Genomic DNA, 13,680 nt, shown 5'->3' on the forward strand with positions numbered 1-13,680 from the left:
TTTATGAAATCAGAACAATGGAAATGAATAAAATAAGATACATGAAAGGAAAACCAAACACATAAATGTGCACAAAATGTCAACATTATGACAATACAAACACAGTATATCAATAAATGTGCCATTTGTTCTTTGTTTTGTAGAGCTCAGTGTTGTTAAAGTATAGCAGGAAGGATAAATCTAAGATTTTTTTGTGAACTGTATGTGTTTGTCATTGAAAAGTGACCCACCAAGTGAAAATGTTACTTTAATTATCTATGAGATGACATACATATGAGGAAAGCAAAATTCTTTCCTCTAGTGGATTCCAGACTAATATCTGCCATTGCACCACAGAGCTCCTTAGAAATATGATAATATATTTAATGAGAGTTGATTTGATTTGTTGAATACAAATTTTGCTATGTATTTTTGAGCATGATATCGTTAAATAATCTTTGATAAGGGAAAACAAACACTGCAATGAATTACTCTGTTCCAAGTTGAACATAATTTTGAGAACTAGTTATAAATTTAGTGTATTCCCTGACCTGTTTAATGTATAATAGTCATGAATATGTGAATCATAGTTTCAAGAATTAACATTCTACAAATGTGTTTGATGCTTACATGTGTCTTAAAGACTAATATGGCACATAAAAAGCAGTTATGTTAGGAAAGAAACACTTTATTTTCATGAGAAACATTAAAAACCATACAAGCTGGGATAAGCATAAGTAAATCATTATTTTGACAACATCATGACTTATAGCAGTGTTTTTTTGTTGTTATTATTATTTTATGAGGCAATCACAAACGGATTCTGAACTGTATCTAATGAAAATCTATAATTATTTCTGCCCAGTGATAAACATCTTACACATCTACTTTCAGTGACCTACACATCAACACTTCCTGCATTCTTTCAATGAAATATGTCACGTAAAATTTTTGAACTCCGCTATTACTTCTAAAAATGGCAGATTTTATACCAAAAATTATGTTATAAAGAGTTAAATATCAAATGAAACTGTATGGTTTCAGAGAACTTTTCAAGTCTCAGCATCTATGATGCATATATGCAGACTGAAGCAATGAATGAAAATTTGTACCAAGGCTGGGATTCAAACATGGGATCCTCTGCAATCCTGTTTGAGTTTAGGGGGAATATCAAATGAGCTGAGGCTTGAATGGGAATTTGGATTGTGGTGGGAGGTGTGCTAGAGTACACAGTGCAGTTGTGCAAAGCCACTGTCCCAGGGTTGCACAGTGGTTAGCACACCTGCCTACTGAGCAGGAGGCCCAGGTTCAAATCCTGACCTTGACAGAAATTTTCATTCAACACTTCAGTATGCATATATGTTGTTGTTTTGGTCTTCAGTGCAAAGACTGGTTTGATGCATCTCTTCATGCTACTCTACCTGTCCTGTGCTAGCCTCTTCTCCAAGTAACTGCTGCAACCTAAATCCCTCTGAATCTGCTTACTCTATTCATCTCTTGGACTCCTCTATGAATTTTAACCCCCATCTGTCCAGTATTAAAATGATGATGCCTTGGTGCCTCAGAATGTGTCTTTCCAACTGGTCCCTTCTTTTAGTCAGGTTGCACCACAAATTTCTCCCCCCCCCCCCCCCCCCCCCCCCCTTTTCTATTCACTACCTGCTCATTAGTTACGTGAACTACCCATTTAATCTTCAGCATTCTTCTGTAGAACCACATTTCAAAAGTTTCTATTCTCTTCTTGTCTAAACTGTTTATCGTCCATGTTTCACTTCCATACATGGCTACACACCATACAAATAATTTCAGAAAGGACTTCCTGACCCTTAAATCTATACTCGATGTTAACAAATTTCTCTTTTTCAGAAACACTTTTCTTGCCATTGTCAGTCTACATTTGTGCCCTCCCTACTTTGATCATCAACAGTTATCTTGCTTCCCAAACAGCAAAACTTATTTACATTCCCTCAGCATCACCTGATTTCATTCGACTACATTCCATTATCCCTGGTTTTCTTTCGTTGGTGGTCATCTTATATCCTCCTTTAAAGATACTGTCCATTCCATTCTACTGCTCTTCTAAGTCCTTTGCTGTCTCTGACAAAATTACAATGTCATTGGGAAACCTCAAAGTTTTTATTTCTTCTCCCTGCACCTTAATTCCTACTCCAAGTTTTTCTTTTGTTTCCTTTACTGATTGGTAAATATACAGACTGAATAAAACTGGGGACAGGCCACAACCATGTCTGACTCACCTCTCAACCACTGCTTCTCTTTTGTGCCCCTCGACTCTTATAACTGCCATCGGGATCCCTGTATTTTACCCCTGCCACCTTTAGAATTTGAAAGAGAGTGTTCCAGTCAACATTGTCAAAAGCTTTCTCAAAGTCTGCAAATGCTATCTTTTATGAGAAGTCTTACAGTCAGTATTACCTCACATGTTCCTACACTTCTCCGGAATCCAAACTGATCTTCCCCGAGGTAGGCTTCTACCAGTTTTTCCATTTTTCTGTAAAGGATTTGTGTTAGTATTTTGCAGCCGTGACGTATTAAACTGATAGTTCGGTAATTTTCACACCTGTCAGCACCTGCTTTCTTTGGAATTGGGATTATTATATTCTTCTTGAAGTCTGAGGGTATTTCACCTGTCTCATACACCTTGCTCACCATATGGAAGAGTTCTGTCAGGACTGGCTCTCCCAAGGCTATCAGTAGCTGTAACAAAATTTTGTCTATTCCCGGGGCCTCGTTTTGACTTAAGTCTTTCAGTGCTTTGTAAAATTGTTCATGCAGTACCATATCTCCTTCCTAATCTTCCTCTACGTCCTCTTCCATTTCCATAATATTGACCTCAAGTATACTATCCTCCTACAGACCCTCTATATACTCCTTCCACCTTTCTGCTTTCCCTTCTTTGCTTAGGATTGGTTTTCCACCTGAGCTCTTGATTTTCATACAGGCGGTTCTCTATTCTCCAAAGGTCTCTTTAATTTCCTGTAGGCAGTATCTATCTTACTCATGGTGGTATATGCTTCTACATCCTTACATTTGTCCTTTAGCCATTTCTGCTTAGCACATTTTGCATGTCCTGTCAATCTCATTTTGTAGACGTTTGTATTCACTTCCACCTGCTTTATTTATTGCATTTTTATATTTTCTCCTTTCATCAATTAAATTCAACATCTCTTGTGTTACCCAAGGATTTCCACTAGCCCTCGTCTTGTTACCTACTTGATTCTCTGCTGCCTTCACTTTTTCATCTCTCAAAGCTACCCATTCTTCTTCTACTGTGTTCTTTTCCCCTGTTGTTGTCAATTGTTCCCTAATGCTCCCTCTGAAACCCTCTACAACCTCTGGTTCTTTCAGTTTATCCAGATCCTATCTCCCTAAGTTCCAGCCTTTTTGCAGTTTCTTCAGTTTTCATCTGCAGTCTATAACCAACAAATTGCAGTCAGAGTCCACATCTGTCTCTGGATTTGTCTTACAATTTAAAATCTGGTTCCTAAGCCTCTGTCTAACCATTATATAATCTCCAGGTCTCTTCTATGTATACGACCTTCTCTCACGGTTCTTAAACCGTGAGTTAGCTACGATTGAATTATGCTCTGTGCAAAATTATACCACACAGCTTACATTCTCTACTTGTTTCTGACAGCATATTTTCATTTACTAGATACTCGAATCCCACTAATGATGCATGGTTTTTCACAGGAGAAAAGAATGTATGATGGTGCTAAAATTTTAAAAACACTTTTCTTGGATTATATGGTAAGTTTACACCGTTCATCTTTTCCACTATTTCACACATATTTTCTGTGTTTGAATTACAAAATTCATAACCTAACATCAGACCTTTTCATGACAGAAATATGCATTTCACCTCATTCAAGAGAAAAAAATAAAGCATATGTTGTTGTTGTTGTGGTCTTCAGTCCTGAGACTGGTTTGATGCAGCTCTCCATGCTACTCTATCCTGTGCAAGCTTCTTCATCTCCCAGTATCTACTGCAACCTACATCCTTCTGAATCTGCTTAGTGTATTCATCTCTTGGTCTCCCTCTACGATTTTTACCCTCCACACTGCCCTCCAATGCTAAATTTGTGATCCCTTGATGCCTCAAAACATGTCCTACCAACCGATCCCTTCTTCTAGTTAAGTTGTGCCACAAACTTCTCTTCTCCCCAATCCTATTCAATACCTCCTCATTAGTTACGTGGTCTACCCACCTTATCTTCAGCATTCTTCTGTAGCACCACATTTCGAAAGCTTCTATTCTCTTCTTGTCCAAACTAGTTATCGTCCATGTTTCACTTCCATACATGGCTACACTCCATACAAATACTTTCAGAAACGACTTCCTGACATTTAAATCTATACTCGATGTTAACAAATTCCTCTTCTTGAGAAACGCTTTCTTTGCCATTGCCAGTCTACATTTTATATCCTCTCTACTTCGACCATCATCAGTTATTTTACTCCCTAAATAGCAAAACTCCTTTACTACTTTAAGTGTCTCATTTCCTAATCTAATTCCCTCAGCATCACCTGACTTAATTTGACTACATTCCATTATCCTCGTTTTGCTTTTGTTGATGTTCATCTTATATCCTCCTTTCAAGATACTGTCCATTCCGTTCAACTGCTCTTCCAAGTCCTTTGCTGTCTCTGACAGAATTACAATGTCATCGGCGAACCTCAAAGTTTTTACTTCTTCTCCATGAATTTTAATACCTACTCCGAATTTTTCTTTTGTTTCCTTTACTGCTTGCTCAATATACAGATTAAATAACATCGGGGATAGGCTACAACCCTGTCTTACTCCTTTCCCAACCACTGCTACCCTTTCATGCCCCTCGACTCTTATAACTGCCATCTGGTTTCTGTACAAACTGTAAATAGCCTTTCTCTCCCTGTATTTTACCCCTGCCACCTTCAGAATTTGAAAGAGAGTATTCCAGTTAACATTGTCAAAAGCTTTCTCTAAGTCTACAAATGCTAGAAACGTAGGTTTGCCTTTTCTTAATCTTTCTTCTAAGATAAGTCGTAAGGTCAGTGTTGCCTCACGTGTTCCAACATTTCTACGGAATCCAAACTGATCTTCCCCGAGGTCGGCTTCTACCAGTTTTTCCATTCGTCTGTAAAGAATTCGCGTTAGTATTTTGCAGCTGTGACTTATTAAACTGATAGTTCGGTAATTTTCACATCTGTCAACACCTGCTTTCTTTGGGATTGGAATTATTATATTCTTCTTGAAGTCTGAGGGTATTTCGCCTGTCTCATACATCGTGCTCACCAGATGGTAGAGTTTTGTCATGACTGGCTCTCCCGAGGCCATCAGTAGTTCAAATGGAATGTTGTCTACTCCCGGGGCCTTGTTTCGACTCAGGTCTTTCAGTGCTCTGTCAAACTCTTCACGCAGTATCTTATCTCCCATTTCGTCTTCATCTACATCCTCTTCCATTTCCATAATATTGTCCTCAAGTACATCGCCCTTGTATAAACCCTCTATATACTCCTTCCACCTTTCTGCCTTCCCTTCTTTGCTTAGAATTGGGTTGCCATCTGAGCTCTTGATATTCATACAAGTGGTTCTCTTCTCTCCAAAGGTCTCTTTAATTTTCCTGTAGGCAGTATCTATCTTACCCCTAGTGAGACAAGCCTCTACATCCTTACATTTGTCCTCTAGCCATCCCTGCTTAGCCATTTTGCACTTCCTGTCGATATCATTTTTGAGACGTCTGTATTCCTTTTTGCCTGCTTCATTTACTGCATTTTTGTATTTTCTCCTTTCATCAATTAAATTCAATATTTCTTCTGTTACCCAAGGATTTCTATTAGCCCTCGTCTTTTTACCTACTTGATCCTCTGCTGCCTTCACTACTTCATCCCTCAGAGCTACCCATTCTTCTTCTACTGTATTTCTTTCCCCCATTCCTGTCAATTGTTCCCTTATGCTCTCCCTGAAACTCTCTACAACCTCTGGTTCTTTCAGTTTATCCAGGTCCCATCTCCTTAAATTCCCACCTTTTTGCAGTTTCTTCAGTTTCAATCTGCAGTTCATAACCAATAGATTGTGGTCAGAATCCACATCTGCCCCAGGAAATGTCTTACAATTTAAAACCTGGTTCCTAAATCTCTGTCTTACCATTATATAATCTATCTGATACCTACTAGTATCTCCAGGATTCTTCCAGGTATACAACCTTCTTTTATGATTCTTGAACCAAGTGTTGGCTATGATTAATTTATGCTCTGTGCAAAATTCTACAAGGCGGCTTCCTCTTTCATTCCTTCCCCCCAATCCATATTCACCTACTATGTTTCCTTCTCTCCCTTTTCCTACTGACGAATTCCAGTCACCCATGACTATTAAATTTTCGTCTCCTTTCACTGCCTGAATAATTTCTTTTATCTCGTCATACATTTCATCTATTTCTTCATCATCTGCAGAGGTAGTTGGCATATAAACTTGTACTACTGTAGTAGGCATGGGCTTTGTGTCTATCTTGGCCACAATAATGCGTTCACTATGCTGTTTGTAGTAGCTAACCCGCACTCCTATTTTTTTATTCATTATTAAACCTACTCCTGCATTACCCCTATTTGATTTTGTATTTATAACCCTGTAATCACCTGACCAAAAGTCTTGTTCCTCCTGCCACCGAACTTCACTAATTCCCACTATATCTAACTTTAACCTATCCATCTCCCTCTTTAAATTTTCTAACCTACCTGCCCGATTAAGGGATCTGACATTCCACGCTCCGATCCGTAGAACGCCAGTTTTCTTTCTCCTGATAACGACGTCCTCCTGAGTAGTCCCCGCCCGGAGATCCGAATGGGGGACTATTTTACCTCCGGAATATTTTACCCAAGAGGACGCCATCATCATTTAATCATACAGTAGAGCTGCATGTCCTCGGGAAAAATTACGGCTGTAGTTTCCCCTTGCTTTCAGCCGTTCGCAGTACCAGCACAGCAAGGCCGTTTTGGTTAATGTTACACGGCCAGATCAGTCAATCATCCAGACTGTTGCCCCTGCAACTACTGAAAAGGCTGCTGCCCCTCTTCAGGAACCACATGTTTGTCTGGCCTCTCAACAGATACCCCTCCGTTGTGGTTGCACCTACGGTACGGCCATCTGTATCGCTGAGGCACGCAAGCCTCCCCACCAGCGGCAAGGTCCATGGTTCATGGGGGGGGCTTATGTGAAGACAAATTACACCTGATGATGAACCAACAGGGTCTGAAATGCATCGTGTACTTAATACGACAAAAAGTTGTGAGTGAAGGTGTTTTTTAATTCATACTTCCAGTGTATTGAATACAGGCATATCTGAAGCTGCAAAATATGGACAAAATTAACATGGCACGATGATTTAGATGTGGCACTTGCATCTTATTTCTTCTACATTTTGTACCAGTAAATGTTTTGTAAATTATCTTTAAAATATCTTACCTTAACTGACCCATAGAGATGTTTCCCGAAAATATTTTGTTTATCCTAGCTATCTGAGCATGATTATATGAGCACATATTGACAGTTGTCTTAACACTTAATTGCTTGCTTTGAATTCCCCCTACGAAGATACTATAAATCTGGTTTTGACTATCTTGTTCCAAATATTATGTAAAAATAATAACTGGAAAAATGTGCAAAGCAGATAATGTTTTGAGACACTGTATGTAATTACGATATATTAGTTTGAAATCTATGAAAGTGCAGGTTAACCAATGCCTGATAACAGATTTTTAGATACCGGTAGTAAATTTCCTGAATAAAGTGATGATTTTATACATATTTTGTCTGCTTTTGGTTTTTCAATACAAATTGTTGCTCTATACATGCAATCATTTCAAGAAAATAACTCCAACTGACATTTTGTGGAATTGTTATACGAGTACAATATGTAAGCTAAATTAGTGTGTAAATCTTTTGCTAAACTTATTGCCCCTTGTGTTAAATGAAATGCTCTGTACAAAAGAGTTACTGCAAATAGTTTTAAGTGAAGTATGACTGACTTACATATTAGCTCCTTGGTGGCACTTCTGGACCTCGATGGGCTGCCTGTTGTATCGAGCTTACTGCCGTACTTCTTCATGACACGCTTGTCAGAAGACTGCGTTGTCTTGTTCTCTGATGAACTTGCACTCATAGCTATTGTTGCCGCAGACTAAAAACAAAGTATGAGGCAAAAAATTTAACTGACAGGCATGATAATGTATCAAATTCATAGGCAGGAAACTCAAAAACTAGAGTCGATATGGAGCATCATGTCTGAAGAAACTACAAGTTGGTCTTTATTTAACGTAAAACTATTGAGACAACTCAACTGAAACAAAAATACATGAAAGTGACAGACCTATAGTGAAATAATATTATCCAGACAACCTTTCAATTGACAGAAATATTATATTATACACAGTGTATATATCACTAATGTACACAGCTAATGGATATTATCTAAAGCTTTTACTTTTTCTACAGACTACATCAAATATCTATGTACTTGTCATTCAGAATCAATCCTATACTCATCAATGAGTGCTATGGACAATATAGGAATCTAAATTACTGTTTTGGAAAAGTTCCTAGACAAGTTTCTAGTAGAGATAAGTTGCCACTGTTCTCCTAAAATCTGCCACATAAAGAATGTGTATCTTCATCACATGGATAATAGTAAGAAAGCTTGTGCAATATAGTGTGATTGTTATGGGTGAGTAGGGAATCAAACAATGTGTGAGCTGGGACACATCTCAGTCTTCTACAATAGTATCAAGAGGTCTGCCAAACTTAACAACTCCATCCAATGACATACCACCACCAACAATGCCAAATTCCTTACTACACTCCTGGAAATTGAAATAAGAACACCGTGAATTCATTGTCCCAGGAAGGGGAAACTTTATTGACACATTCCTGGGGTCAGATACATCACATGATCACACTGACAGAACCACAGGCACATAGACACAGGCAACAGAGCATGCACAATGTCGGCACTAGTACAGTGTATATCCACCTTTTGCAGCAATGCAGGCTGCTATTCTCCCATGGAGACGATCGTAGAGATGCTGGATGTAGTCCTGTGGAACGGCTTGCCATGCCATTTCCACCTGGCGCCTCAGTTGGACCAGCGTTTGTGCTGGACGTGCAGACCGCGTGAGACGACGCTTCATCCAGTCCCAAACATGCTCAATGGGGGACAGATCCGGAGATCTTGCTGGCCAGGGTAGTTGACTTACACCTTCTAGAGCACGTTGGGTGGCACGGGATACATGCGGACGTGCATTGTCCTGTTGGAACAGCAAGTTCCCTTGCCGGTCTAGGAATGGTAGAACGATGGGTTCGATAACGGTTTGGATGTACCGTGCACTATTCAGTGTCCCCTCGACGATCACCAGTGGTGTACGGCCAGTGTAGGAGATCGCTCCCCACACCATGATGCCGGGTGTTGGCCCTGTGTGCCTCGGTCGTATGCAGTCCTGATTGTGGCGCTCACCTGCACGGCACCAAACATGCATACGACCATCATTGGCACCAAGGCAGAAGCGACTCTCATCGCTGAAGACGACACGTCTCCATTCGTCCCTCCATTCACGCCTGTCGCGACACCACTGGAGGCGGGCTGCACGATGTTGGGGCGTGAGCGGAAGACGGCCTAACGGTGTGCGGGACCGTAGCCCAGCTTCATGGAGACGGTTGCGAATGGTCCTCGCCGATACCCCAGGAGCAACAGTGTCCCTAATTTGCTGGGAAGTGGCGGTGCGGTCCCCTACGGCACTGCGTAGGATCCTACGGTCTTGGCGTGCATCCGTGCGTCGCTGTGGTCCGGTCCCAGGTCGACGGGCACGTGCACCTTCCGCCGACCACTGGCGACAACATCGATGTACTGTGGAGACCTCACGCCCCACGTGTTGAGCAATTCGGCGGTACGTCCACCCGGCCTCCCGCATGCCCACTATACGCCCTCGCTCAAAGTCCGTCAACTGCACATACGGTTCACGTCCACGCTGTCGCGGCATGCTACCAGTGTTAAAGACTGCGATGGAGCTCCGTATGCCACGGCAAACTGGCTGACACTGACGGCGGCGGTGCACAAATGCTGCGCAGCTAGCGCCATTCGACGGCCAACACCGCGGTTCCTGGTGTGTCCGCTGTGCCGTGCGTGTGATCATTGCTTGTACAGCCCTCTCGCAGTATCCGGAGCAAGTATGGTGGGTCTGACACACCGGTGTCAATGTGTTCTTTTTTCCATTTCCAGGAGTGTATATGATATACTTTGAAATGATTTGGTGACATGACATCAACACTGGGTCTGGCGATCAGAGACTGAATGCTGTGAGCCTCCCTTCCCATACTGGCTAAATTCTGGTGATGACATTTTCATCAGCCACCTGAAATTCATCTGGTTACTTCAGCAAACAGGTAAGGGGGTGCTCTGTTTAATGTAACAGAGAGTTACTTTTTTAGATCAGTTTATGTTATGTACTGCTCATTACGTGTTAGGTTTGCATTTAGTGTAAGCATCAGGCAAACATTATATTAACTGCGTGCCTCAGCAGTTTTATCCATCGAATAAATGATAACATTTACTGTACTGGCACTCCACTGAAATTCTTTATAGTTATTTATATTTCTGACTAAATGTAATTTTCTGCTGTTGTAGGAAACATAAAATGATTCAAAGAATAGTTTACGATCTGTCTGCAGGAACAAAATTATTCACAATTAATTGAGAAATTTTGGGAAATAGTATTTATATTACTCTTTACTTGGTAAAAATGGGATATTTTATAAGTACTGTGCCTACTATTAGACTAAAACTTTATTTTGCTTAACAGTATTTGTTTATAACTGAAAATTATAATGAAATTTTCAAAGGCATCTTGGGACCTCATGTTTCACAAGTGTAAAATATCACTTTCTGAAATCCATTGTATCTGTCTTTGTATCTGTAGTTTACTCAACACTGGCTTCCAACTGCACTGCATACTGTTTTAACTTTCCATTTTGGTCATTAAGGTAGCAAATGCTGTACTTTAATATTATTTAACACATCTCTTGCTGTGAAATTTTTAAGGTGAAGAGACTGAAAGAAAAATTTCCAGGATAGATATGAGTACTTGGATGTATTCTATCATTTATGTCTCATCTTTGGAAGTGTGAAACACTCCATTAGATATGGCAATCTCATCACTGTACAGCCCTGTGAAATATGCATTAAGTGAAAAAATAAACAAAATAAGAATTTCTATACCAGCAGCTGGATTAAAAAATATATGAATAATTTACTAGGTATAGCAGGGTTTCCAAAGGAATAGCAATATTTTAACCAAACTTAAATAACCTCATTAAAGCTAAATTCCTGTAATTTTCTTTACTATGTTATCTACCCACAAGAAAAGAAATTAGACAGCAGGGTTTCACAATAAAATGTAGAGAGAGAGAAGAATTTAACAATAATCTCCGTGAACAGGACAGAAAATCAAAAGAAAATAATATAAACAATGATGGAGGCAAATTTTCTGTTTCTCCAGTTACAGACATTGCATAATGAACAAATATTCAACAGCCTGTACCATTTGCTTGAAACAATTTGTGGAATGCACACCATTGGCTTTAATATAATATTTTGGTGTTGAATTCAGTAGAAATAAAAAAAATCTTAATAAGTTTGTTATGAAATAATTTTATTTTTTCTTGTAATGTTAGCTTTGCACATACCTTGTAATTTGAATGACTGGTTGAACTCTGTTTCACCGATGAGCTGGAACTACCACGGTAATCAGAACTGCTGTAAGTGTCTGAGGCTCTGTAGCTGGATCTCCGAACAGATACAGAAGGGCTTGCTGTAGGTCGGCTCGGTTGTTCAATATATCGCCGATCTGTCAAAGGAGTAATGAATGTTCAACAGTCTGAATGAGTGTCAATATAAAACTTCCTGGCAGATTAAAACTATGTGTCAGGCCTTTCTTGGGCAAATGCTCTACTGACTGAGCTATCCAAGCATTCATGACCTGCCTTCACAGTTTTACTTCCACCAGCACCTCTCTCCTGCCTTCTGAACTTCACAGAAGTTCTGCTGTGTACCTTGTGGGATTAGCATTTCTGGAAAAAAGGGTATTGCAGAGAAGTGGCTTAGTCAGAATCTAGGAGACTGTTCCCAGGATGAATTTTCACTCTGGAGGAGATTAAAACTGTGTAGCAAACTCGGACACAAACCTAGAACTTTTGCATTTCACAGGCAAATGCTCTACCTTTATCTCTCAGTAGAGTATTTTTCTGCAGAAGGGGAGGATTCTGGCTTCAAGCCGTGCTCCAGCATACAGTTTTAATCTGGCATGAAATTTCATATAAGTGCACCCTTGACTGCAGAGTGAAAATTCATTTTGGTGTGTCATATTCATAACAATGACTGGAATGCTTTAATGGGAATGTGTTTTCCAGACTAAGAAGGAAATATTAAAACAGACAGTAATAAGAATCAGAAGGGGAAGAAAGAAAGCAGGAATTTATCACTCGTTGCAACAGGACAGAGTAAAAGAATATGTATTCCTAACCACTGTTCATTAAATTTAATTAGCTAAACTACATTACATACCTACAGGAAAACAGATTTTACAGAAGGATATTACAATAACATCTTGGGAGAAAAGAATTAAGCAGTTATATGCATGAAAATAAAAGAGTGGCAGAAGATACGGTTTGTTTAGGAGAGAAATGCATTGTAAATGGTTGAAGTTGGTATAAAAGTATTTGATATTAAATTTTTCAAGACATTTATGTTCTAGCTTTTTCTGTAAGAGATTTTTTCTTTGAATTATTTTCTTTTTTAATTAATAAGAGAAACCTTTACTGCATATCAAATCAAATATCTAGTTATGAAAAAATTTTTGCTAGCAATGAACTTTTTAAATTATTATCCCACTAAATAGGCCTACTTTATGTTAAAGGAACTACAAAAATCAGTTCCATTCTAAAAGTTGCTATTCCATTAATTCAGTTGGGGAAAAAATCACATTAACCCTCCTTTATTCTACAATAGTAACATTAGCTTCTTATTTGCACAATATTCAATATAATTTTAGCTTCAAATGTGAATTTTTACTAGAATTCACAAATGTTTATCCAATAATGCCTATATACAATAATTTATTTTCAATTAACTACACAAGGTTGTAGCATTCTTTATTAGATGGATGATACATCTGTTTTGATTAATTCTTTTTCTAGCTAATTTATATGAAACATGTCCAGAGCAACAATAACTTTTATCCACAAAAATATTGTTGCTTTTTAGGCTTAGATAATTTCTTGCCATATATGAGTTACATCCAGAGTCACTGATAAATTAATAAGAATTATTAGACTTTAATATTTATTCTTAGTCTCCTCATGGTAGAAAGCCAATTCTTTAATGTGTTTGAATGAATACATCTCTCTAGTATCTATAATTTCAAAATGGGACTAACACATGTATTCAGATATTATAAAATGATTCTCTTTACGCAAATTTAAAGTCTCCTTTTTCAAGCACTGTTATTAAATGTACACTTATTTAATAAAGATATATGATAAATATTATGTTTGTTTGCATGGCCATCTTATGCAGCAGCTGTTAAAATCAGTTTCACTGGTTTCTCCATCTTAAGATCACAGCAGTTTAATTAAAGAAAGTTTTTAGACCAGATGTGTCT

At 38.8% G+C, this 13,680-nt stretch overlaps 1 protein-coding gene across 33 annotated transcripts in view; it reads right to left on the reverse strand.

Annotated features, from left to right (window-relative positions):
• The window catches only part of LOC126183349 (twitchin), a 521,808-nt gene that overhangs the window by 27,642 nt on the left and 480,486 nt on the right, over positions 1–13,680 (reverse strand). For all 33 annotated transcript variants that reach the window (XM_049925263.1, XM_049925234.1, XM_049925262.1 and 30 more), the window contains 2 exons: positions 11,708–11,868; positions 8,006–8,153 (listed from right to left, as the gene is read on the reverse strand). In XM_049925263.1, the coding sequence (XP_049781220.1) occupies positions 8,006–8,153; positions 11,708–11,868 (309 nt within the window). The remainder of the gene's footprint in view (positions 1–8,005; positions 8,154–11,707; positions 11,869–13,680) is intronic.

The sequence above is a fragment of the Schistocerca cancellata genome, chromosome 4 (genome assembly GCF_023864275.1).
Source record: "Schistocerca cancellata isolate TAMUIC-IGC-003103 chromosome 4, iqSchCanc2.1, whole genome shotgun sequence".
NCBI lineage: Eukaryota > Metazoa > Arthropoda > Insecta > Orthoptera > Acrididae > Schistocerca > Schistocerca cancellata.